Raw genomic sequence first — 27443 nt, forward strand, 5'->3', positions numbered from 1 at the left:
TTTAAAACTTAGTTAATGGATTTTTTTGGCCAAATCGATTTGTCCGATCTAATTATGACAGAAATAATACGGTTTAATCGATTACATATATTAAATTTTAATTGTTAAAAAATATGTAAAAAAAAATAAATTTTAATTGTTAAAAAATATGTAAAAAAAAAAACGTTTTAGACGTCTTTATCTAGTAGCTCCCAAACCATAATAATTTAACGTAATTTTTCTAATCCTCTTTAAACATGTCATAGAGTATATAAATAACACCTTATTTAAGAGGTTGGCTAGAAAGTCTGTTAGAATTAGTGATAGGAGTGATGATTCTGTTAAGTAGTTGAGCCAGCTACCATGATTGTGCTCATCAATGCAAACTAATGAAGAATAAAATGATGGTGTTTGCTACCATAAGATAATAAATTTATACGTACCGATATAATAAAAATATGAACAAATTAGAATAAGACATGTGGACTATATTTTTTACGTTAATAATTAATTTTTTTAAAATATAAATTATATCAATAATTTTACTAAATCATCCTTATATTTTAATAAAAATAAAAATAAATTTTATTTAATTTTTATAAAAAGACTTAAATATTTTTTTTGTATTGGACAAAAACAGTGTGGTAAATGCATAACTCAACTGTTCAAAGTGTTCTTACAAGTTCAGAAAACTTCCATCTCCTGCTTTGATCTAAGAAACTCAAATGAGAATCACAAGCAACTGTAACCTAACCTATTCCTTATTCAAGTAAAGGAATGCCCTTTAAACATGCCTCATGCAAATTTCCCTCTAAATGTAATCATCAACTCAAACCAAGGGAGAAACAAAAATAAAGAAACTAATACATCTTAGATAAGTGATTTTGCTGCAGCATTAACAGCTTCCTTTGTGATGCCAAACTCTTTGTATATTTTTCCTGCTGGAGCGCTAGCTCCGAATCGATCAATGCCTATTGCTTCCAATGATTCTCTCCTACCCAAATCTTGATCCATGCTCAATGCTAAACATAGCTGAAACAGCAGCAGGGAGAACACTCTCCTTGTATGCTTCCGATTGCTCGTTGAAAAGTTCCCATGAAACGAACGAACCGACTCTAACGACCTTACCTTCCTTTCTGAGATCATCTGCAAAAACCTAGAATTCCTTTCAAACCAAATACCGAAGCACTGCAAAAACTGAATACAAAAAAGCTCTGCATACAAAAAACGCGCTGCAAGGTCTACGTCCAATACACGCGCTATATAAAGATCCCGCGTATATATAACTACCAAATTGAAAAGATTTGTTTCCTTCTTCATTCTCCTTATTTCCAGATTTGCTCGTTCTTCTTCTTGCGCGTCTTCCCTACTTCTTCTCGATCGTTCTTTTCCCCTCCTTTCTTACTGGTATGTTCTTCGTCATTTACGTTAGTTCCTCTCTCTGCAACTCCAGCTTCGTTTTCTATTCGATTTGTTGTTTTCTGAAATCAAAGCACAACTAGAAAATGAATTAATACAGACAGATTTACAGACGGATTTAGTCTTTATTACAGACGGATTTTTGGTTACCGACGGATTTTGTCCCTCTGTAAAAGCCCCGTCGGAAATTATTTACCGACGGATTTTTTTCGTCGGAAAGTTACCGACGAATTTCTACCAGTTACCGACGGATTTTCCCTCTGTAAATTCTCCATTCATTTTCTGGAGACGACGAACTTTCCAACGGATTTTCCGTCTGTAATTACAGGCAGAAAATCATCTCACACTCTGATTACAGACAGAAAATCCGTCTGTAAATCTATCAGTAAGTTAAAATATAATTTTTTTAAGATTTTTTCATTGCAAAAACTTGTTTTCATATAAAATAAATATAAATTTAATACAAATTTTTATCTATTTTGTATTTGAATATTTATATTATTTCAAAAAATAAACAAATTCATCGTATTATCAAATTAAAAGAAAAGTATTATAAACAAACAAGTCAATATAATTCAAAACACAAACAAATTGATACATCAACTATAATTCAAAACAAATACCATTGAAAAAAAAATCTGTAAATTCTGTACCGTTACATACACTAAAGGTGTATAAAACAATCTGCTCTTGTAGCTAACCACTATCAGAATTGCCTAAATATAAACATAAACCTAGTCTAAAATTAAGGCCAAACTGAGTTAAAGTTGTTCAAATTCTTCTAAGATTCATTCAATGTTTTCTCTTTCTCCTGACGACTTGTTCAATTCTTCTAAGATCCAAACTGCATAAGCCAAACAATTTTCAATTAAAAATCATAATCCATTTGCAGGAGATCAGATAAACATATTATAAAAAGAGAAACAGGTTCAAATTTTGAAAGTCAAATAATTTCCAAGACAATTGCCGTTCACAATAATTTAACCTATGTAAAAACAGTGTTATAACTAAAGCAGTAAAGTACCACAAATAAAACAATTAAAAAAATGAATAAACATATTACCAATAAATTCTTACACATTGTGCAATAACTGTGACATGTTCCATTTGTAGTTCTCTTACAATGCATGTCTGTGCTAAATGATATTTACTAGATTAGACAAGGGTATTAAGTTTAGTAATCATGATTTGGGATTGAGGAGCTATAGACATTACCTAATGGATAAAACGAATCGGTTAGATTAGAGCTTGCCTCAGATATGGTAACTTTGTTAGGCCTATTGTGAAATCCAAAACAAACATTAGGATCTTCATTTTCCTGCCAAAACTCCATGTCATCAGTCACAACATTTAACCAAGAAACAAAAAGAGTAAAAGAAATTAAACACTTTACTAAGAAAATAAATAAATAGATAAATTAATATATAAAAAGAATTATTGCAGATTTGAATGAGTAAATATTCTGCTAATATACTTGCAGATATTCTCAATACTCTGCCATAATATCCAACCAATTACATTCACAGCTACACATTTTACAACAAGTAATTAATTGTTATCCATCCAATAATACAAAATGAAATGGGATCTTCAATATGAACTTTACTTCCAAATACATCTTAGGGAATCCAGTTTCAAAATATCTTAAAACTTCTTTTCTAGCTTCTACCTCCTTTGACCACCATAGCATAACCACTCTCTTACATTGAACATAGGCATACTAAGTCAGAAACATTTGGCAGCAGAAAGTTTCAAAAGAAAGCACTCACTTTTTTGACATACCTCCTTATTTGTGAACCGTAAAATCCAACTCAATATTCTCGGGACAGCATCAATCAAGGTTTTCCGAACATCACTTTCATTTACTGCAATGTTCACATGCAGAGGAATTAATACTCCCCATGAAGTATTTGAGTGGAAAATCTCAATAACTACATCAAATAAAATTTCCTCCTGATATATTCCACACTTGAGGTGCATAATGTAATACATGATACATATATAGACACAATACTACAAATTCACACCTCCACAAGCATACAGACTCTCAATGTTCCTAAGTAATACCACTTCTGTGTAACCTTCCAAGAAGTCAATAGATGGATTGTCTTCTGTGAGCCCAACCTACACCAATGAACCAAAAAGCATCACTCAAAGAAGAAATATAAATGTGAAGAAAAAAAAAGAACCAGAATCTTTATAACTTAATCATTAGGATGAGAGATAGATAAAAACGATACAATATGAATTTTAGAGACCTGAAAAATTTGGTGAAGCAAGGTTCCAGTCAATGCTGTAGTAGAGTACTCATTGCATTTTAGCCTCTCATCTAAGACAGTTCTCCTAAGGCAACCAAAACTGCCAGCAACCTGGAAGTTAGCAATAAACACAAATATGAGCAAGCACACAAATATTTCTCTGAATATAGGGGCATTCACCTCAGATAATTAAAACTGAAAGGGCTTTAAATACGCCATAGGATAAAATAAATAAATAAATACACCAAAAAAATTGAACATGGAAATAAATTGATAGACCCAGAATATAAGGATCAATAATTTCTTATATGAAGGAAAATCTTGTAACATGAGAGCTGCTTAATTGGAGATTGGAGAGATGCTTAACATGGGAGTTGGTGAAGTAAGCAATTCGTCAACCTTGTCATCTTTATCCCGAAAAGTCTTCAACAAAGGCATAGATTACACAACCTGCTCAGACAAGGACAAATCCTAAATCAGGAAGAAAAATCTTCCTTCGGTCTCCCCATACCTGCTCAGACAAGGACAAGAAGGAGGAGCCAAAATCAAGTCATAACAAGAACAGGAAGGAACAAGAATATGTATGCAAATTCCAGATAAAATATCTCAGCAATTCAAATATATAGTTCATAAACAAACTTCATTCTATACTACAATCATAGAAATTATGTTTCAGATTTCACAAATTACAGGAATATACAAAATTCATACCTTAAAATTTACAAACTTCATTCTAAACTCAGTATATGATGCTCTGGCTGATAGAAGATGATGCACAAGTGACAAAAAGAATTAGTCAATTTAAGGAACAAAATGCCCTATCCTGCCATAAAACATTAAATAACATTCACCACAAGCTTTGATTTCATGAAAGACATTCACCACAAAACTACCATCCTCTATCTCAAACAATTCTTCTAGAGGCTCCCCTTTGTCCTTTTGTCTAGTTTTTGGTGGATTCTTTGAGAAGGAGTAGCTGAAAAATTACAACAATTCAAGAACCATTAAATAACAAGTGTAAGAAAAGAAACATTTGATAGCTTTAGTCTATTCAATTATTTTACTGTTTCCAATTTTAATCAAGGAAAAAAAAATTAAATTCTTCCTAATTATATATTTCCTTAGATTACATGAGAGGATACTTTTTCTCAGCTAGGAGTTTCAGTAGAGTCATTCTTTCCTGCATAAAAAAGATTCAAGTACTGTCATTTTAGCCATACTATACTACTTTGATGAAGTGAAGGATAGGCTTGACAGCAAATTTTTTGTGTAGATATAGTATAATTGAAAAAAGATTAGTCATGTTTGATAATGGATATCCAATCTCAGGGAGAAATAAAAAAGATAAAAAGAAAAATTGAAGAATAAATATTATTGTAAGTATTAAGCAAATGAAAAATCAAACTCAGATATACATTAATATAAACAATGGTATTATACTGAAAGAGTATGCTCTACAAAGGTGCCAGCACTTCAGAAATAAGCACAATCTCATGATTAAAACACCGATCTAAATTCTTTGTAAGAAAATAGATTTTTCCAGCTTCTGGTCTACAAATGCAAGAAAAGAAAAGAAACATAATTTAGTAATGGCGTGTGCAAGTAAAGGAGAGGGAGATAAATGGAGAAGAGGGAAACAGACATCAGGCACAACAACTTGATCCACATCTGAGTTGTCAATGAGGGGCGTATTCGTATTGGAGCCAGTGCTCGCAATGAATTGTGGTTGCACAGACCCAGAGCCAGAGCCAGAGCCAGAGCCACACCCAGAGCCAGTCCCCGAACCACCCCTGCCAACCATGTTCTCTTACTAACACTGATCCTCTCAACCTGAAACCACCCAATTCCAGATTCAAATTAACATTAACCAATGCCTAATTATGTGGCTGCCTAAGTAGTCAGAATATCAACACTGCTCAATATACCAACTTTTTCTCCTTCCTTTCCTTCAGAAATCAGAACTGAGCTCACCACAATTAAAATATGAACCACACAAAACCTAATTCAGGGAACCACAAGGATTTTAAAAAATGAAAGTACTCATGAAATGCATCATCCTGGTGTCTAGTCATCAAAATAAAAGTTCAGGCACATTAAGAAACCGTTGTGATTTAAAGAAAATGCATATTTGATACTTACTATTTCCATACGGGTGGAAGCTTCTTGGACTTCTTGTAGTAACGTGTAATGCGGTGGATCCTGCTCTCTACCAAAATCAACTTGAATTTGGAGTCCTTGTCCTTCCTATTCCTCTCCAAGTGCTTCCTGATTGAGACAGCCTTCTTGATCAAGTGGTATAGATCTTCAGGTATTTCAGGAGCAAGACCTATTGGAAAAAAAAAAACAATACAAGAAACATTGTAAATACATTTCACATATCAACTTAAAAAGCAAATTTATACGAACAAGTAATAATGCATAATGCGTACCATGGGCCTTAAATATAAACAAAATCAATAACAGCAAGCGAATATTCATCCAATGGAATCAGAGGATTGGAGTTCCTTCACAGAAAGCTTGCCATCTCTGTCTCTGTAATAAAACCCTAAATTGTTTTGAGAAGATAGAAACTGCAAAGAAAAATTGATAAACCTAAAATTGGCATAGAAAAATTGAGCCCTAAGCAACAGAATCATAAAATCAGAGTATACCTCTTTATAGCTGTGGAGTGTTGCCGGGGGAGCCTGGTGGTTGCTCCGAGGAGAATCTCATGGATGACGATGTTGGACACGGTGGCGAAGAGGTGGAAGAAAAACGCCAATGGTGGCCAAAGGAGGAGGAAAAGCGCGTGGGGACGAGGGGGAGGCTCCGGGAGCGATGAGGAGACACGACGCAACCGGCGGCAGCAGCGGCGAAAGAAGAAGCTCGTGGAAGGAGAGAGGAAGAAGCTCGTTTTAGTTGAAGGGAGTGTGAATGAAGCTCGAGAGAGTGAGGGTAGAATTAGGTTTAATCTAATATTTTTCGACAGAAAATTTAAATTATAGACGGATTTTTTGTCTGTAATAATTTAATAAAACGTAGCGTTTTGTCTATTTAATTATAGACGGATTTTTCGTCTGTAATCATTTCTCACGGAAAGAAAAATAATTTTATCGACAGAATTATCGACGGATTCTGTTTTTCGTCTATAATTTATACTAATTCATTTTTTTTATTTTCCGACAAAAAATTCCTCTGAAATTCTGTCTGTATTTCCGTGGGATAAAATTCGTCGGAAATATCCGTCTGTAATAACTAGTTTTCTAGTAGTGAAGTTTGAACTCGTTTTGAAGATTATGGATGATTCAACCTCAGATTGTCAGCTGAATCAGGGCGAAGTGGATTATGAATTTAAATCTAACGAAGTTCCTGAGGTTTGATTTACATACGATTACTCTGAATTTTGTTGCAGTCATTTGAATAGCATTGTGTAGCTGAATAATTCATGAACATTGACTGTGAAACTAACATGTTAACATGAATCTGTGGATTGAATGTAATGTATTAGTTTTGATTAATTATCTGGAATTTGTAGCAGACGCTCGGGTATAGATTAGAACTTTTTTGGGTGTATTTTTGTGAGAAGTGTGGGTGTATTTACAGTTTATGGCTTTTTCTGTTATTTTAGCTTAGTTGTTGTCGTTTGGGTGTATTATATCAGACATGATTGGGTGTGTTTTTAGTTTTTGACATGGTGTATTCTGCAGCCTGTGTATTTACAGTTTATGATTTTTTTTGTTATTTTAGTTGAGTTGTTGCGGTTCGGGTGTATTATATCAGCAATGATTGGGTGTATTTTTAATTTTTGACATGGTGTATTCTGCAGCCTCTCTCTGTTGTTGATGACCAGTTTGTTCCGAAGGTTGGAATGACCTTTACCACCCTTGAAGATGCTGAAAAATTTTACAGGAACTACGCCAAGGCTGCAGATTTTTCTACAAGAGTTCGGAGCACAAATAGGAAGGGAAACGAGATTAAGAATCAATTGATTACATGTAGCAGAGAGGGAAAATGGAAATCTAAAATATCTCCGACCGAGAAGACGAATCCGACAGCCGGTTTAAACTGTCCTGCAAGAATTTATATACACACATTGAAGGATGTCAGTGCTTGGATCATTTCAAAGGTTGTGCTGGATCATTCAAACTCTTGATGTCCAAGTAAAGCAGCGATGCTCAAACAGCACAGGGAACTAAGCATGTCCATTCGTCGTACAATAGAGAATAACGAGGAGGCCGGTATTAGACCAAGCAAAACCTACCAATCATTTGTTACGGCTGCCGGGGGTCACCGCGAGTTAAATTTTATTGAAAAGGATGTGAGGAATTACATTACGAGAGAAGTGCGGAATGTTTCCAAACAAGAAGATGCAAAGGAATTCGGAAAATATTTGTTAAGAATGAAAGAGAAGAATCAGAATTTCTTTTTTGAGCTTGAACTCGAGGAGGATCAATCGATTAAGCTGGCTTTTTGGGCCGATGCAAGAAGTAGAGCTGCCTTTGAGTATTTCGGAGATGTTATTTCATTTGACACTACCTACAATACAAACAGGTAACAAACTGTCCCTGTTTATGATGCTAAATTAATGTATTTTTATGAATCTACGGCAGAGGTGTATATTGCATGTTTTTGGGTGTATACAAAGCATTTATTGGGTGTATATAATGATTTTCCATTCTGCACTATGGTAATTTGTTTCAGATATAATTTGGTTTGTGGTTCTTTTGTCGGGGTGAATCACCACGGTCAGTCAACACTTCTCGGATACTCTTTGATGAAAAATGAAGAAATTGAATCATTCAAATGGTTATTTCAATGTTGGCTTCGTTGCATGAGAGGAAATGCTCCGAAAGGATTTCTCACCGATCAATGTGCATCAATGAAAAGGGCTTTAGAGGCCTGTATGCCAATAACAATTCACCGTTGGTGTATTTGGCATATCATGAAGAAGATTCCAAGCAAATTAAACGGGTACAAGGGACATGTAGAAATCGAACAAGAAATGAGCCAAGTTGTTTGGAACTCTCATAGCAAAGACTCATTTGATAGGAATTAGAATGATTTTCTGTTGAATTTTGGTCTTGTGGACAACAAGTGGCTTTCAGGTAATGTTTGTTTAAAATATGCAGCAGAGGTGTAAATTGTATGTTTTTTGGGGTGTATTCATAGTGTATGTTTGGGTGTATTCTGCAGATCTTTATGAAGACCGTCATATATGGGTTCCAATTTATCTGGATCACCACTTCTGGGCAGGGATGAGAAGCACAGAAAGGAGCGAAAGCATGCATTCATTTTTTAATAAGTTTATTACCCGGAACAGCTCGCTTATTCAATTCGTCAAACAATACGATAATTGCCTCGGAAGCAGGGAGCAAGTAGAAAGAGAATCAGATGCTGCAGATTTTCCTACGGTCATACCGTGTGCAACCAAATCCTCCATTGAAGCTCAGTTTCAAGATGTGTGCACTCATCAAAAGTTTAGGGAAGTGCAAGCACAATTCAGAGGAAAGGCGAATTGCATCACTAGATTAACGAATTTCGCTCTAGGCTATTCAGTATACGAAGTCGGAGAACAAGTTTCCAACTCAATATTCAACAAGTTTGTGGTTACTTACGACTCCGTAGCAGCCGAGGTGAAATGCCAATGTTTATTATTCGAGTCGAGAGGGATATTGTACCGTCAGGCACTAAGCATGTTAAGCTTTGAACGAGTAAGCCAAGTGTCACCGAGATATATACTGGAACGATGGAGCAAGAAGGTAAAGAGGCGACATACACACATCAAGAGCAGCCACGATGAGCCACTGTTGGAGCCAAGAAGCAAGAGGTTTGACCAATTGGTTTTTCGTTCGCAAAATATTTGCGAATTTGCATCCGAATCTGAGGAGCTAGCTGCAATTCTGCACCGTGCGTACGATAACGTCATGGTTGAGATGGAATCATTGAAAGCCAAAAGGAAGGGCACATCTTCTTTATCTCACAAAGACGCCAACTTGGAATCCGTTAACGGGCTTCAAAGCCCTCCAAGGATTCGAACAAGAGGACGTCCAAAAAAAAGGCTAGGTTCAAAGTTGGACAAACAGATTGCAAATGTCACAAAGAAGAAGAAAACAAAAGCTTTAAACGAGGTAAAAGTGATGTTCTTTAAATACGTGGTGATTGAGTTTAATTTTCTTGTTAATAGTTTAGCTAATATGTGAGTTTCTTATATTCAGTTGAACCTCTTTGATGCTGCATCAGTGGTGCATTCAAATTCCAGCCAATATCAAGCACGTGTTATGAATTATCAGTTCAGGGTACCAGCAGCAGTGGATAATTCTTTGGGTGTATAGTTACAGAATATGGGTGTAAAAGCACTATTTGTTTGGGTGTATTTCTGAATTTTCTTATATTTCACATTTTACATATATATACATATATATACTTTAGAACCTTATTTTTATGTTATAAAATACTGTTTGTTTTTTTTTTACAACGTTTTATGGGTTTTATGTTATAAAATACAGTTTGCATATGGATGGTATTAAGTGTTTAGGGTTCAGGGTTTTAGGGATAAAGCATCAGGGGGGATAGATTTCAGGGTGTATAATCAACTTTCTTTGGGTGTAAAAAATGGCAGGTTATGGGTGTATATTTGATTTGATGTTTTCCTTCATATTATAGTACCTGTAATTTATACATTTTAAATACAGCAGACAAAGTTTAATTATTGAAAGAAATTTCACAATAAACTGCATAATTGTCAAATATTTACAACATGTCTTCCATTTGTTACAAACTATATAATATTTACATTAAGTAGTGTCAACATCCTGAGAATCTATCTGACAATATGGACTCAATAACAACGAGGATGGCTTGGACAGTCTGATTGCATTACTTCCCCTAATGGCTTCATCTTTGTCTAGATTCATGTCATGAAATAGAATCCGGGAAGCATATTCTACTCTAAAGTGGTCCACCTCGTCCTACAGTAAAAAAGAATATTCTGTTTAATCAACCATGTTAATTGAGTAATGTAATACAGAGTTATTTAGTTTTAAATATATTTACCTGGGTCCAATTGTCCCACTCATACTTCCGCCTCTTAATGTTTGCGGGCTCAAATATTTCAAACCACTTCAATACGTAGATAGCACAGTCATAGCTGAAAACAGAAAAATAAATTATAAATTACATATAGAAAAGTTTAATTTTTAGAGTGAAAGATTTATACCTTGTCTTTTGGCCCGAGATCTTAAGGTATGGTGCTATAATTTCCCTGTCCATGTCCTTTGATTTCAGAGGTGCCCCCCCAACATATACTTTAATTCGTGAAATTACGTATCCCTTAAAACACAAAACAGATCAGTAATACATGAATAATTTCAATAAAAGGATACACCCAAAGGAGTTAATAGTTATCCCTTATATTAAACAGAAATACACCCAACTATATATATATACAGAACACAGAACCAACTTACAACAAATTTATTCAGCACAGTTCTCGCATCGGAAGGAGATTTGTTGTGTAATGGGTCGACTATATAAAAATTCCTCTTTCTTGTATCAGCGATCCATAACCACCAATGAAATGAATGGCAAACAGGTGCAAATATCTGAAATATGTTCAGATTGAACACTGTTTTAGTTTATTTGGCACGTAAGTAAAAAATGGTAATAAGTAGTTTTAGAAATGAAAACTCACATAACGATGTGATTTTAATTTTTGAAGGTCCAAGAAGGGTATGAACATTGGGTAGTCTTCCACCCTGAATGGCTTATTATTTTTAGGCTGTAAGAATACGCCGTCTGGATGATTTGAAAGGGCCATGTTCTGCAAAAATTGAGAACAACCAAATGAATACAGAAAATACACCCAAACGAATAAATAACTGACACCCAATTGAACACAGAAAATACACCCAAATGAATAAACAGAATACACCCAATATAAGAAAAAGAATACACCCGAAGGTATGAAGAAAATACACCCAAAATTCGTTGAAGCAACCCTTACCACAATATCAGGGGGGAGACAGTATACTTCTTCTTGAAACCTTTGAATATTTTGTTGGTTTACGATGAAGCACATGGTAGTGACAATCTAGAAAAAGATGCCGAAATCAATTTTACATCAATCAGGATTGTAGTTAATTTTGGTGATAAAAACATTAATATTGTTGTAATATTACCTCAACTTCTATATGCGATTTATGCGCGAGTGATGCAAGGTGGAATTTTGACAAAGTGTATCTATCTTGAGCTTGGAGTCTACAGATGTTGTCAAACTCATCAGTTAGCCCATTTGCGTAGGTCTTCACTCGTATAGCCCAGTGGTAGCATTTCTGTTTCATGTCAGTAGTATTTAAATTCGGCCTGACAGGAGTTTCAAACTTCTCGAAACTCTCTGCCCCACTCTCCTTTGGAATCGGCAGACTTTTTTCTTTTTTTATCACCCCACCACTTGCAATTTTATGTACCAGATCCTCTAACTGTTCCAGCAGTTTTGGGGTTTCTGGAGTTTTTGCCCTGTGTTCATCTTGCGTTGACGCTCCCTCCTGCGTTGTTGTTTTTTCTTGGCTGGAATCAGTGAAGCCAAGGCTAAATGATGGCATCGGATCTGTTTTAGGAACGTACGATGCTGTCCGTGCCATCATCATCAACGCAGCAGCGTCTTCTAGGGCTGGATTACTGCGTGATCATGTATAACATATTATAACAATAAGAATATACGGATGATAACCAAAACATTGATTTTACTCAAATCATGATAACAAGATTTTATCAAATAAAGCTTCTTACGTTTCAGAGGAGACATAGTGACCTTCCGTCGATCGCAGGTCAGCTTCATTCTCGCTGCGAAACAAGAAACAATTATTAGCAAAGAAAACACCCTAAAATCTGAAATATACACCCCAACAAGACATACACCTGTGCAACAGAATTTTCATTATTTTCCCTTAACAATTCATCTAGATCTTCACTTCCTATTTCAGATCTGTCAGTACATTCATAAAAGAATATGTTAACAAATATAATCATGATGATAGACGGTAATATAGCTTACAAAGTACTGTACCCATGATAGGATTGATCTTGTTCAAGAGATGAATGCTCAACAACAACCTTTTTCTTTTTGGATTGTGTCTTGGGTGGAAAAAACAAGTATGAATCAGAAATAAAAAATTAATTTTATCACAAAATATTATCCAAAGAAGTGCTTACTTTTTTGGTGTTCTTTGTGTCTTTTTTTTTTTTTGCTTCTTCACCGGTGATGATTCTTTGCTTCTATAAGTTAATAAGAGACACTCTGTTAATACATGAAATCTTGATAATAAAGCCAAAAGAAAGGAGTAATAATTTCAGAACATTACTCATCAGTTGATTCGAATTTGGAATCAGAATCCTCTTGACTCTTCTTTCTTTTTTTGGAGTCCATTTTGGAACGCAAACAATCATTATTTAAAACATACTAAAGATATAAAATACACCCAAATGAATGCAAAAGATACACCCAAATGAATGCACAATATACACCCAACATAATAAACAAAATACACCAAACTTAATAAACAACATACACCCAACTTGATAAACAAAATACACCCAAATGGGTCAACAAAATACACCCAATTATGGTACTTACTTTTTTCCTTTTTTGCTGGGTTCTTTTCTTGGTGAGTCTTCTGAGTCTTCTTGAGTCTCAGACTCAGAGGTAGAATTGTCACTATCAGTTGTTTCTGTCTCCGAAGACGATGTTGAACTTGCCTTCCTTTTTTTATTTTTTTTATTTCTTGTTTTTTTTTTCTTTTCTCTCTATTTTTTTTCATTTTTTCTCTTGTTTCTGCCATTTTTACAATCCCCTGAAATATTAGAAATTTTAGTTAGCAGTATTCAGGTAAATAAAATACACCCAACATATTATGATCACTTACCATATTTTCCTCTATTTCCGCCCTCATTCTTTCGACCAACTGCTCCTTACTCCAGTTGGCAATCCATGGTTTTGGAGGTCTTTCTGCCCTTTTCTTGTCTTTATTTTTAGAAAGATGAAAGTAAATTACCATCAAGGCAAAGAGGCAGCCATCAATTGCCTTTTTCTTTTTCTCCTTGTAATCAGTTATGCCCTTGATGATAAAACTCAAAACATGCCCTCCCCAGTTTCGCTCTGTTATGGTATCCATCTCAAAAATTGGGGTCAGGTGCACAGGTGAGATTTTGTTTATTGTCGTTGGTAAAAGGAATGCCATTTGTATATAGAGGATGAAAATCCTCTTGAACATTAGGCGATCCTGTTCGTTACCAACGCCAATATCCATCATCTCATCTGTAAGACTTTTGAGGGTCTTACCCTGGAATCTTCTAAAAATTTTCTTTATCATCCTCAGAAAGTTTCTTATAATTGACTTTCTGAGGAAATAGATCTCCTACAAAAAGGAAAACAACATAGTATGAAAATCAGTTCAAATACACCCAAGCATCAATTTAAATACACCCAAGCATCATTTAATATACACCTATAATTTTTAGCGAGTTACCTGATGCGTTGATGCCAAGCGCATCACCTATTGTTTTTGGTCTTATTTTAAAAGAACCGTATCCGGTTTCCAGTCTGTTCTCCCCTAATTTGAAGTTGTTAGCCAACTCCCTTAATAGTTGGTGATGCACCCTTAGTGGCGGGATGTGCATCAAGCCACCGAATCTCAAATCCCTCACAATCGTTTTCTTCTCCTCACTCATGTTTCTGAATTTCTCATTTAACAGATGTGTTGCACACTTAAGGTCTTTGGTTTGCTGTAAACAAAAACAAAATTATAGTCAGATATATTTCTATTCTATAAAACTGATTTCATCTAAGACAAATATTTGTTCTTACATTTTTTCCAGCTTGGTTTCTCGATACAATTTTTTCTGAAATGAAAAATATACCCATAAACATCAGTAAGATACACCCATAGATATGAGTCAGATACACCCATATATATCAGTCAGATATCACTCAAACATGCATTAATTTACAAGGTCAAGCAACATTACAAGGTCAAGCAATATACAACCCATGGACAAGCAAATATAAGAACAATTGCAACTGCTGACTATTACAATATATCAGTTCAGAAATATACACCCAACAATTTATGCCATATACACCCAACAAATTACTCCATATATACCCACCAAACTACGGAATATACCCCCAAAAATCAGTTACCAGTAGAACTAGAACAACAAGAACAGTGATACCTAAAAGAACTACGAAGAACAGTGTAATATAGAACCAAGAATAATAGTAAAACCTAGAACAAGTAGAACATTATAAACTGTAAAATGAGACGTAGAACAAGAAGAACAGTAAAACGTACAACAACGTAGAAGAACAGTAAAACCTAGTTCTTCGATTTCGAAATGTGAAAAATATACAGGATGACTAAAATAGTAACGTAACGTACCTTCAGTATTATAACTTCATTTTTTCTGGAGATTCTCGATCGAGAGTTCTATGTTGTGTTGATGGAATTTTCGAATCTTAGCGACGAGTTGTATATCTTCGCTTTTGAATGTTGCTCGAAAATGGAATGGTTGTGTTTTCTTTGAATGGCTTTGAGAAGTGGAAGAGTGCGCCATTAAGAAGCGGTTTACGCGAAGTACAATCGTTTGAGTAGAGCGCGTGTAAATGACACTTCATTCAATGTTATTCACTGCGTGTGTGGAAGGATTGTGGGCTGGGGACTTGTATCACTTGTAAGGCCTTTTTGCTACGCAGGCCCGAACTGAATATTACCATGAAATACATAAATCCCATATTTGGTTTATAAAATGAAACCAGATAAATAAAAAGCACCTACTTCTGGACTCCTAATAAAGTCAGCCTTTGAAGTAATATGGATCCCCATCAGACATATGTAAAGTCAATAATCAAAATCAACATCACAGATCAAAACACATGCATAAGTCATATCAATAAAATGTTTAAGCTCAAATGATTTACATTGTTGATTGATCACATGTCAACACTAGTTAAAATGCTACATAGAGGTTGTTGATTTCATTCGCCTAAATCTTTAACTATTCATCCACTATCTCCAAATAAAATAAAATTATTGTATAGAAAGATTAAAAAGAGAGAAAACACTCACATGCATACACAAGCCGCATGTATAGATCCTCACACTCATCTGCTTTATCAAGCAAGTGGGAGTACTCCATCAACTAGTCCAAACACTTTGAAGTTCAATGAAGCAGCAAAAAAGAACAGAAAAAGAAGCAATTGAATGATGGTAAAAATTGAAACTTCACAAACCTCGGCCATTTTCTGAAGCATAGTCATAGGTTTAAATTAACTATGATAGCATCTAATTAACTCCTTTTTCTGTTCATACAGGAAGATTAGGTGTTGTGTAGGGTGTTCTACAAGAACAGAGAAGTTGGTGGCAAACCTAATAGCATGGGAAGCTGCTATGATGACACAGGATCTTTATCTCTTCCAGCATTAATGGATTCTTACATCAGCTTTGACCAATAACAACCACCTCAAACCCATCTTCATGCTGATGAGTATAAGCAAGTGCCCTGCTTCTCCATTTTCTCTTACACCCAAACAAGCCCTATTTTAAACCAAAAATTCAGTTTTAAAATCACTTTTTAACCAAAAACACAGTACATTTGAACTCTGATACGTCATTGCTAGTTTTTGAAATCTGATCTGTCATTACTCTAATTGGCATGTAAATTCCAATAAAAACTAAAACTTTAGAAACAACAAAACAACCCAAAGAGTCATCCAAAGTATTACACCAAATAACATGAAGAGAAAAAGAGTACATAGAAGCAATCGAAGAATAGCAGCACCCAAGATTCACCTTCAGACAAAGATTAAACAGAGCAAAACACCACATGCACACTCAACCGACCCAAAAACAAAAATTCCTTTTCACAGAATAAGAAATAGGTTAGAATCCATGAACCACCAAAATCAATTCAAAAAGAAAGCAACCCATCAAAGTAAACAGAGAAAAGACCAGTGACCTTGGCAACACAGAGCAAAGCAAGCTCGGCTTTCAGATCCTTGATCCACTGACCCAGAAGCAAGAAGGAAAACCGGTTGCCCGCACCTGTGACGGCGAGTCGGCGACAGCAAAACCAATTTAGAAAGAATAGAGTTTCAGTCTGACAATTGAGAGAGAGACGCTCTTTGAGAGAGATGTAAGGAAACCCAGAAAAGATGAACAATACTAGAATGGTTCTTCTGAATATTTTTTGTTTTTTAGATGTGTTCTTTTTTTTTTAAATGAACATATGAAATTAGAGTTTATAGAAGAGTATAAGCATGATTGATTGTACGTGAATAATCAATTATATGTTGTTTTAAATTTAAAGTTAGTTAAATTTAAAATTTTAATTAATTGAAATAGATAAATTAAATAAAAATATATTTTTTATTTTTACTAAATTATAAGGATATTTTTGAAAAAGAATTGATATGATATATATTTAAAAAAAAAAATAACTACTGACGGAGATAATATAATTTACTTAGCGTTTTGTTATTTGTCCATATTTTTATTATATCGATACGTATAAATTTATCATCATACCGTAGCAAACACCTAAAATCATTCCAATAATGAAATGAATTGTGTTTCCGAAAGTATTTGCTTGTACAAAGTAAAACTTTAAAATGAACCAAAGATAAAAAGGAAAGAAAAAACAAACAAATCAAGAGATATAAATGATGAAAAAATATCTAGAGACCAGCGGTGAAAGGCACACCGGTGGATGGTAGCCATGAGTTGCCAGCAATGAAGTTTGAAACGGTGAACTTTGAAGCTTCAGCAGCATTGGTTATGACATGATAACCTCCCCATTTAACTCTGTTTGTGGTTGAAGATCCAGGACCTGTGTTCATGTATTCTCCATAATACAAAGTACTTAATGCAAAGTCACCATTCCATTCCAACCAACCTGCTGGAACAATCAAGCTATCAAAATAACTCTTCATGAAAACTGTTCTTGAATATTTTTGCCATGGCCTTCCAAGATATGCCTTCATAGAGCTTTGAACTGCTTTCAAATCTGGTGCTACTGTAACCACACAATTGACAATGGAAATTCCAGTGTTTTGTTTTGCATCAGTTCTTCCTTGTGCAGTGATTGTGTTAATTGTTTTTGGATGGTTTCTTACAAATATGTTGCAATTTTGAAACACCACAACAGCATTACCAAAGATAAAGTCAACAGTGCCATAAATGTCACATTCTCTATAGAATTGTCTGTCAGAGAAAGTGAATAATGTATCTTGATAACCTTCAAAACTGCATCGATAAAAAACTGATAAGTCAGATCCAGAACGCAATGCAACAGCTTGCCGATTTTCTGCACCTGCAGTGTTCCTAAATGTGATTCCTTGAGCAATACATCCTGCTCCCATAATACCTATAAAAGTTGAATGAAAAATATTCACATTATTAAGTATTTATAAAAAATATTTATTATAAATTTATTATCACCTGAAAATAATAGGTGAGAATTAACGATTTGATATGTTTTTACTAAATTATCCTCTAATAGTTTTGTGACTAGTCACAAAGATATTTTTACTTACCAACAGTGGCTGAACTATAAGTTGTTCTGCCTCCCCCAACACTTTGCTGATCGGTAATTATGGTTTTTCCGATACCATCTCCGATCAACATTATATTATTTGCCTCTATTTCAACATGCTCGTTGTAAATCCCGGCCTTCACATATATCACATACCTTCTTCCACTGCTGCTACTATTTGGTGCTGCGTTTATGGCTGCCATAACTGTTGTGTATTTTCCAGATCCGTCTTTGGCCACCACCACATTGGCTTGAGATGCTGGAGAAGATGCTTGTAGCAATTTTTTATCACCTGGCTTGACCCATGTTGGGAATCCATCTTTGTAACTTGGCTCTTGATGGGATTCACCGTTGTTATTAAGAGCCAAAAGGTTGCTTAGCAACTTAGTAAGATTATTGTGGGACATTAGAGGAAGAAGAGAGTCTTGAACACCAAGTTCATAGAAGCCAGTTTGGCATGTCTCAAGGTTTGTGAGAGCAGTGCTAAGCCATGTTTGAGCATCAACTTTGGAGCACTTGGTTTTAGGATCTAGGATTTTGTTGAGCTTATGAATGGTTTGTTGATAGAGCTTAACACAATCATTCCATGCAACTCTTTCAAGTTGGTTGCGGCACTTTGAGCCAAGTGAAACAGTGTTTGCATGGCCTAAGAGTGCTCTCTCTTGAGCAAGTTGTAATGAAATCCTGAGAAAGTCACTTTTTTGGTTAATAGGTTTGGTTTGGTGATTAGGGTAGTTGCTCAAGAAATACTCACATGGTTGAGGGTTTGGGGTTTGGCTACACCAATGTTTAACATCATTTGAAGAATAACCATAAGCAAAAGTTGATAGAAAGAAGAGAACAATGAGAAAATTGGAGAATAATAAACCCATTTCTGCCATTGTACTTAATTTTCTCAATGTTCTCTAAGAAATCACAATGCCGGTTGATGGAAATCTAATGAGTATTTTAGGATGATGTGTTTAGATCTTGTTTTTTTGAATGTTGTGTTTTATGTCTAAACTTAGCTTCTTTTTTATAAGAGATATTGGTTTTTGGGAGTTGGAACGAACAATGAAGCGTGCAATTTACATAAATTTATTTTCAGAAATATAATCATTCAAATTAAATTAAATTATATCAAGTCAAATCATATCATATTACATTTGGTATAAAAATAAGTTAATATTATTACTATAGAGTCAAAAATATTTTTGTTGATCCCAAAAAAATATTTCTTCCAATACCAAAATCATACGAAGGTGGTAGCGGAAAGCGGAGGCAGAGGTGGATCGTGGACAATTTCTTTTTCTTTTTTCCTTTCTTCTTCGCAAGAGCAGAAACACTATCTTTCTCTTATTTTTTTTCTTTTTTTTTATTTTATAACTTTTTGTTATGGGTAATTTGGTCCAAAATTTTAATATTTAAATTAAAAAGACGATTTTAAAAACTTGGTTTTAAACCTTAGGAACGATTTTATATGTAAAAAAGGTTGAGAACGAAAAATATTTTTGGTCAATATCTTAGAGACAAAAATCACACTTAACCCTTAAAAGTTATAATTTAATTCTTGTTATTTCAAAAGGAAAAAATTAATATAAAACAAATACACACAAAAAAATTTATACAAAATTCATACAAATAAAAACTTACATAAAAAAACGTATTAAAAATATAATTATTTATATTTTTTAATTTAAATTAAAAAAAATAATTTTATGATGAAGATTTAAGTAAAATAAAATATTACATAAAAAAAATCACAGGTATTTAAATTAAACTCAATCAAATCATATCATGTCATATCTAGTATAAAAATAAGTTAATATTTTTTCTATGATCTTTTATAAGTTAAATGAATCAAAAATACGTTTACAGATAACATATGAGTTATGTTAGTTCTTTTAATGTCAACTAAGGTAATCTCTCTTTTTCTCACTTGACTAATATTTCTTTTAGGGATTGATTACCGGGATGCCAAAGTCCTGTTTTGATAAATNTTATTATTATTATTATTATTATTATTATCTTGGTATGTGTCTGAGATGATGCTGATAATGATTGTTTGAAGGACAACACTTTGATGATCAAGTTTCTTATGATCGATCATTTTACATCAAATGATGGCATATGCAGATTTTTATTGACATAAGTAGTGACTTGTAATAGATATATAGGAGTTAGTTATTTTTATTGACACAATCCAATAACACAATAATAGTAATTCAATTCTTCTCTTCTCTGATCTTCATTTCTTTTGCTCCCTTCTCTGCTTTCCTTCTTCAATATCAACATCATCTTCAAAGCTTCTTTAGATTCCTTTAACTTGAAAGTTAAATTACATACCGATCTCAACAAGAATTTCAATACGTAATGTATTGTACTACCTAAAGTACAAATTAAAACTTTAAAATGATCTTAAAAAAAGGGGGAAAAAAAAAAACAAACCAACTATAAATTAATTGAAAAATATTATTACGGTTCAATCTCAAAAGCTCCATAGAAAGTTCATACAACTTTACACAAGGAATTACTTGTGTGTATACTCTAAGCAAAATCTATAACAAATAATGAAAACAATCACAATGAAATGAAAGTATTTCCTAATGTATTTGCTTGTACAACATTTAGAAATCAATGTGTATTAACCAAAAAAATAAAATTAATCAAATAATGAAGAGATATATATAAGAAATAGAAAAATATTTAAAGACCAGCCGTGAAAGGAACACGGGTGGATGGTAGCCATGAGTTGCCAGCAATGAAATTTGCAACACTGAATTTTGAAGCTTCAGCAGCATTGGTTATGACGTGATAACCTCCCCATTTAACTCTGTTTGCGGTTGAAGATCCAAGTCCTGTGTTCATGTACTCTCCATAATACAATGTGGTTAATGCAAAGTTACCATTCCATTCCAACCAACCTGCTGGATCAATTAAGCTATCAAGAGAACTCTTCATGAACACAGTTCTTGAGTATTCCTTCCAAGGCCTTCCAAGATATGTCTTCACAGAGCTTTGAACTGCTTTCAAATCTGATGCAGCTGTAACCACACAATTGAGAATGGAAATGCCGGTGTTTTGGTTTGGATCAGTTCTGCCATGTGCAGTGATGGTGTTGATTTTGTTTGGAGGGTTTCTTGCATATATGTTGCAGTTTTGGAACACAACAGCAGCGTTACCAAAGATAAAATCAACAGTGCCATAAATGTCACATTCTCTGTAGAATTGTCTGTCAGAGTAAGCATATAATGTGTCTTGATAACCTTCGAAACTACATTTATAGAAAACTGATAAGTCAGATCCAGAACGCAATGCAACAGCTTGATGATTTGCTGCACCTGCTGTGTTTCTAAATGTGATTCCTTGAGCAATAAATCCATCTCCAGTAACAGCTGTAATAATTATAAAAAAATTCACATGATTAAGTATTTATCATCATAAATTTATTTATTTTTTAACTAACAGAAAAATATCATAAAATCATCTCTCTATATATATATAACAAAAACCTAAATTATTGCAAAATATTTCTACATACCAACGGTGGCAGAACGGAAGGTTGTGGTGCCTCCTCCCACACTTTGGCTGCCGGTGATTATGGTTTTTCCAATGCCATCTCCCACCAACATTATATTATTTGCCTTTATCTCTACTTGCTCATTGTATATCCCTCCCTTCACATATATCACATACCTTCCACTGCTACTCTTTGGTGCTGCGTTTACGGCTGCCATAACTGTTGTGTATTTTCCGGATCCGTCTTTGGCCACCACTACATTGGCTTGCGATGCCGGAGAAGATGCTTGTAGCAATTTTCTATCACCTGGCTTGACCCATGTTGGGAATCCATTTTTGTAACTTGGCTCTTGATGAGATTCACCATTGTTGTTAAGAGCCAAAGTGTTACTTAGCAACTCAGTAACATTGTTGGACATTAGAGGAAGGACATAATCTTGAACACCAAGTTCATAGAAGCCAGCTTTGCATGTCTCAAGGTTTGTGAGTGCAGTGCTAAGCCATGTTTGAGCATCAATTTGGGAGCACTTGGTGTTAGGGTCTAGGGTTTTGTTGAGCTTTTGAATGGTTTGTTGATAGAGGTCAACACAATCATTCCATGCAACTCTTTCAAGTTGGTTGCGGCACTTTGAGCCAAGTGAAACAGTGTTTGCATGGCCTATGAGTGCTCTCTCTTGGGCAAGTTGCAATGAAAGCTTGAGAAAATCAGATTTTTGGTTGATGGGTTTGTTTTGGTGATTAGGATTATTGCTCAAGAAATACTCACATGGTTGAGGATTTGGTGTTTGGCTACACCAATGTTTAATATCATTTGAAGAATATCCATTAACAAAGGTTTGAAGAAGAAGGGATAATGATACAAGTGTTATCACTAATAAGCGAATATCTTCCATAATAATAAGGATGTTTTTCTTTGAAAATTGGATATGATGATGATTTGAGAAGAATGGCTTAAGGCTTTTTAAGTAATGCAATAAGTTTTGAATTGGTTTGGAATTTGTTGATGGAGTTTCTTGTCGTAATTTTGGTAGCTATATATAGAGGATATGGAAGAAGTGGTTGTTAGCGCTATTTAATTGAATCACTTCATGCATGTTCATGTGAGGCACCCACTTTCTACTTTTCCTAGCACACATTTTCGTTTCTTCAATTAATTTAACATTTAGTTGGCACGTTTTGATTTGTTCCTACTACATTCCTCTCCTGCATGACTTTGACCGTCTCATAGTGCATCATCACATTTGGGACACTATAAAACGCGTCAATTAATAGGGCATGCTGAGGGAGGCTTAGCTTTCATTTGTTTGACTTTTGGTCAACCAATAGACATATATTGGACATCTTAAAACAATAATGCTTGGGAAAAGTATGAGTAGAGGTTTAATTGAAATTAAAATTAAATTTTGGGTACTAGGGATTTAATTAAAATTAATACTGAATTATAATCATTAATTATGAAGATTTGTTAGTTTGAATGGTTCAAAAAATTAGGATTCAATAAAACCAAAACACAAACTATGACCTATTCTCTATGAACGGCGTCGCCGACACAACCAACAACGCAACCCCTCTCACCGACGTTACTATCTCTTTTTTTCACTGGCTCGTGTTCACCGGAAGTCGCTCCCGGAGACGTTGAGGTCCTCATTGGTGAACGCCCTTCACCTAGCGTGTGGCTCCTTCCAGCGACACCGCATCATAAGGTGAGAATGGTTCCATTGAAACCACCGGAAGAAGCTCCCGAACATTTTGTTGCCGACGGTCAGCAGCCTAATAAGGTGAGAATGGTTCGATGAATTGTTCACCATGGATGCTTATTTATATAAGAGTTAGATGTTTATAAATTGCTACTTGCAAACTTAAAGTGAACATCCAAAATACTATTAAAGTGACCATCTAACATACTGTTAAAGTAACCATCCAACAAATATCAACCCATTTTTAACAATGGTCAGATAGAATACGTCACGTTTCATACACATGTTCTTTGAGGTTCTGGTGATCTGTACGTTGACGAGCAGGTGGGGGTTTCTTCCGATGGTAGGAGATGAAAGCGCCCAAGCGAGAAGAAGTCGGCTGCTGCACGTTTCGTGGGTGACGGCTCCTTGAGGGCGTTTCCAATGGCCGGCGTCGCACCCAGCTGCTCCGTTGAAGAGACGGTGGGATGATCAGGACTTAGACGGCGCCGTTATTGATACCAATTGTGAGGATTGATGGGTTGATGGGTGACCTCCCTTTGTTGCAACAGGGATTGTGTGTGATCAAGGATTGAGAGGGTTTGGGTTTTGTCACGTTACTGCAATGTTCAAAAATAGCAAGGGTTTGGGTGTGGGGGAGGGAAAACGGCAAAACAAAGGGGTTGATTGATTTGGAAAAAAATTGTGAATATAAAAAATTAGGTGGTATGTTAAAATAAACAGCTAAAATATGATTAGGGTTATTAATTGATTAATTTTTTCTATTAATATTAATTGGGCCTAATAAACAGCCCATTGTATACATTGTATACATATCTCATTGTCTCCCTAGCGGTGCTATTAAAGTGACCATCTAACATACTTTTAAAGTAACCATCCAACGAATATCAACCCATTTTTAACAATGGTCAGCTAGAATACTTCACGTTTCATACACATGTTCTTTGAGGTTCTGGTGATCTGTACGTTGACAAGCAGGTGGGGGTTTCTTCCGATGGTAGGAGATGAAAGCGCCCACGCGAGAAGAAGTCGGCTGCTACACGTTTCGTGGGTGACGGCTCCTTGAGGGCGTTTCCGATGGCCGGCGTCGCGCCCAACTGCTCCGTTGAAGAGACGGCGGGATGATCAGGACTTAGACGGCGCCGTTATTGATACCAATTGTGAGGATTGATGGGTTGATGGGTGACCTTCCTTTGTTGCAACAGGGATTGTGTGTGATCAAGGATTGAGAGGGTTTGGGTTTTGTCACGTTACTGCAATGTTCAGAAATAGCAAGGGTTTGGGTGTGGGGGAGGGAAAACGGCAAAACTGAGAAGAAGTTGGCTGCTGCACGTTTCGTGGGTGACGGCTCCTTGAGGGCGTTTCCGATTGCCGGCGTCGCGCCCAGCTGCTTCGTTGAAGAGACGGCGGGATGATCAGGACTTAGACGGCGCCGTTATTGATACCAATTGTGAGGATTGATGGGTTGATGGGTGACCTTCCTTTGTTGCAACAGGGATTGTGTGTGATCAAGGATTGAGAGGGTTTGGGTTTTGTCACGTTATTGCAATGTTCAGAAATAGCAAGGGTTTGGGTGTGGGGGAGGGAAGACGGCAAAACAAAGGGGTTGATTGATTTGGGGAAAAATTGTGAATATAAAAAATTAGGTGGTATGTTAAAATAAACAGCTAAAATATGATTAGGGTTATTAATTGATTAATTCTTTCTATTAATATTAATTGGGCCTAATAAACAGCCCATTATATACATTGTATACATATCTCATTTGTCTCCCTAGCGGTGCTCGCTTGGGAAAAGTATGAGTAACCAATGCTATTATTATACAATGCATATAATGGGGTTTAATTAAAATTAAAATTAAATTTTGGGTACCGGGGATTTAATTGAAATTAATACTGAATTATAATCATTAATTATGAAGATTTGTTAGTTTGAATGGTTCAAAAAATTAGGATTCAGTAAAACCAAAACACAAACCATGACCTATTCTCTATGAACGGCGTCGCCGACACAACCAACAACGCAACCCCTCTCACCGACGTTACTATCTCTTTTTCTCACTGGCTCGTGTTCACCGGAAGTCGCTCCCGGAGACGTTGAGGTCCTCATTGGTGAACGCCCTTCTCCCAGCGTGTGGCTCCTTCCAGCGACACCGCATCATAAGGTGAGAATGGTTCCATTGAAACCACCGGAAGAAGCTCCCGAACATTTTGTTGCCGACGGTCAGCAGCCTAATAAGGTGAGAATGGTTCGATGAATTGTTCACCATGGATGCTTATTTATATAAGAGTTAGATGTTTATAAATTGCTACTTGCAAACTTAAAGTGAACATCCAAAATACTATTAAAGTGACCATCTAACATACTGTTAAAGTAACCATCCAACAAATATCAACCCATTTTTAACAATGGTCAGCTAGAATACGTCACGTTTCATACACATGTTCTTTGAGGTTCTGGTGATCTGTACGTTGACGAGCAGGTGGGGGTTTCTTCCGATGGTAGGAGATGAAAGCGCCCATGCGAGAAGAAGTCGGCTGCTGCACGTTTCGTGGGTGACGGCTCCTTGAGGGCGTTTGCGATGGCCGGCGTCGCGCCCAGCTACTCCGTTGAAGAGACGGCGGGATGATCAGGACTTAGATGGCGCCGTTATTGATACCAATTGTGAGGATTGATGGGTTGATGGGTGACCTTCCTTTGTTGCAACAGGGATTGTGTGTGATTACCATCTAACATACTGTTAAAGTAACCATCTAACAAATATCAACCCATTTTTAACAATGGTCAGCTAGAATACGTCACGTTTTATACACATGTTCTTTGAGGTTCTGGTGATCTGTACGTTGACGAGCAGGTGGGGGTTTCTTCCGATGGTAGGAGATGAAAGCGCCCACGCGAGAAGAAGTCGGCTGCTGCACGTTTCGTGGGTGACGGCTCCTTGAGGGCGTTTGCGATGGCCGACGTCGCGCCCAGCTACTCCGTTGAAGAGACGGCGGGATGATCAGGACTTAGACGGCGCCGTTATTGATACCAATTGTGAGGATTGATGGGTTGATGGGTGACCTTCCTTTGTTGCAACAGGGATTGTGTGTGATCAAGGATTGAGAGGGTTTGGGTTTTGTCACGTTACTGCAATGTTCAGAAATAGCAAGGGTTTGGGTGTGGGGGAGGGAAAACGGCAAAACAAAGGGGTTGATTGATTTGGGAAAAAATTGTGAATATAAAAAATTAGGTGGTATGTTAAAATAAACAGCTAAAATATGATTAGGGTTATTAATTGATTAATTCTTTCTATTAATATTAATTGGGCCTAATAAACAGCTCATTGTATACATTGTATACATATCTCATTGTCTTCCTAGCGGTGCTCTAATGCTTGCAATCTCCTTAGAAAGATGATGAGTTAATTGACGGCATTATGTAAATTTTTTCGATCCAATTTCTATCAAGAACCACAATTACTATAAGCAAAACACTTCAACACTTTTAACACTCAACATATTTGTCGTCATCATTGAGGGTAGACAAGGTTGGTTAATGTTTGAATCGTATATAAAGTCAACCTTATATATTTATATGAAGTGGTATAATCTATTTATTCATCTAGATAACAGTGATATTGTATGTCACATTATTCTTGCATTAAAATTTGTATGAATTTTTAGCTGTTTATAATGTTTTCCAAAATAATTAAAGGGTTGAAGCTAGCAGTTTATGACCAAAATAATTGCTGGCAACAACTGCGAAGGAGAATATATACTTCAATTTTAAATTCAAATAAATTAAAGAAAGCCAAAGAACTTTATGAGTTCTAAATCAATTGCATTTCTATTTGGGACTAAATAAAATGATGAGGGCCGGGGCTGAGGGCCAATCATGTTTGAATTCTGCAAAGGAATATATTTGACTATTAAATTGCCATCTGCCGTTTAACGGATGAAACACCCACACTTTTTGCTTTCACTGTTTCCCACGATCAAAACGATCAAATATACTATCTTCGAACATCGACACAGATCCATGTAGG

The 27443-nt window shown here is 35.5% G+C and overlaps 4 protein-coding genes across 17 annotated transcripts; all 4 read right to left on the reverse strand.

The window, feature by feature from the left end:
* Nucleotides 616-16920, reverse strand: LOC110269038 (transketolase, chloroplastic-like). 5 transcript variants are annotated; one of them, XR_002357975.1, is made up of 3 exons: nt 16058-16920; nt 15758-15830; nt 616-1125 (listed from the first exon to the last, which is right to left on the reverse strand). XR_002357975.1 is itself a non-coding variant. In XM_021116297.1 (3 exons), the coding sequence occupies exons 1-3, from the start codon at nt 15946-15948 to the stop codon at nt 974-976; spliced, it is 252 nt and encodes an 83-aa protein (XP_020971956.1). In that variant the 5' UTR covers nt 15949-16062; the 3' UTR covers nt 616-973. The 5 variants fall into 5 exon arrangements, 1 of the variants encoding a protein (XP_020971956.1); XR_002357974.1 differs by having other exon boundaries at nt 15758-15842; XR_002357976.1 differs by having other exon boundaries at nt 15758-16547; nt 16647-16775.
* On the reverse strand, nt 1970-6554 carry LOC107625922. Of its 10 annotated transcripts, none has more exons than XM_021116286.1 (13): nt 6308-6554; nt 6086-6188; nt 5796-5982; nt 5299-5486; nt 4539-5207; nt 4368-4414; nt 4023-4106; nt 3657-3767; nt 3426-3522; nt 3181-3263; nt 2614-2716; nt 2476-2529; nt 1970-2242 (listed from the first exon to the last, which is right to left on the reverse strand). In XM_021116286.1, exons 7-13 carry the CDS (start codon nt 4092-4094, stop codon nt 2187-2189), a joined length of 576 nt encoding a protein of 191 aa, XP_020971945.1. In that variant the 5' UTR covers nt 4095-4106; nt 4368-4414; nt 4539-5207; nt 5299-5486; nt 5796-5982; nt 6086-6188; nt 6308-6554; the 3' UTR covers nt 1970-2186. The 10 variants fall into 10 exon arrangements, 8 of the variants coding, with proteins under 8 accessions (XP_020971945.1, XP_020971944.1, XP_020971941.1 ...); XM_021116285.1 differs by having other exon boundaries at nt 4023-4167; XM_021116282.1 differs by lacking the exon at nt 4368-4414 and having other exon boundaries at nt 4023-4167; nt 4508-5207.
* LOC107627795 (pectinesterase 2-like) lies at nt 17365-19102 on the reverse strand. Its single transcript, XM_016330619.1, has 2 exons — nt 18223-19102; nt 17365-18053 (listed from the first exon to the last, which is right to left on the reverse strand). The coding sequence occupies exons 1-2, from the start codon at nt 19100-19102 to the stop codon at nt 17365-17367; spliced, it is 1569 nt and encodes a 522-aa protein (XP_016186105.1).
* Nucleotides 20718-22733, reverse strand: LOC107628532 (pectinesterase 2-like). Its single transcript, XM_016331174.2, has 2 exons — nt 21742-22733; nt 20718-21595 (listed from the first exon to the last, which is right to left on the reverse strand). The coding sequence occupies exons 1-2, from the start codon at nt 22610-22612 to the stop codon at nt 20907-20909; spliced, it is 1560 nt and encodes a 519-aa protein (XP_016186660.1). The 5' UTR covers nt 22613-22733; the 3' UTR covers nt 20718-20906.

Source organism: Arachis ipaensis, chromosome B02, assembly GCF_000816755.2.
Source record: "Arachis ipaensis cultivar K30076 chromosome B02, Araip1.1, whole genome shotgun sequence".
NCBI classification, from domain to species: Eukaryota; Viridiplantae; Streptophyta; class Magnoliopsida; order Fabales; family Fabaceae; genus Arachis; species Arachis ipaensis.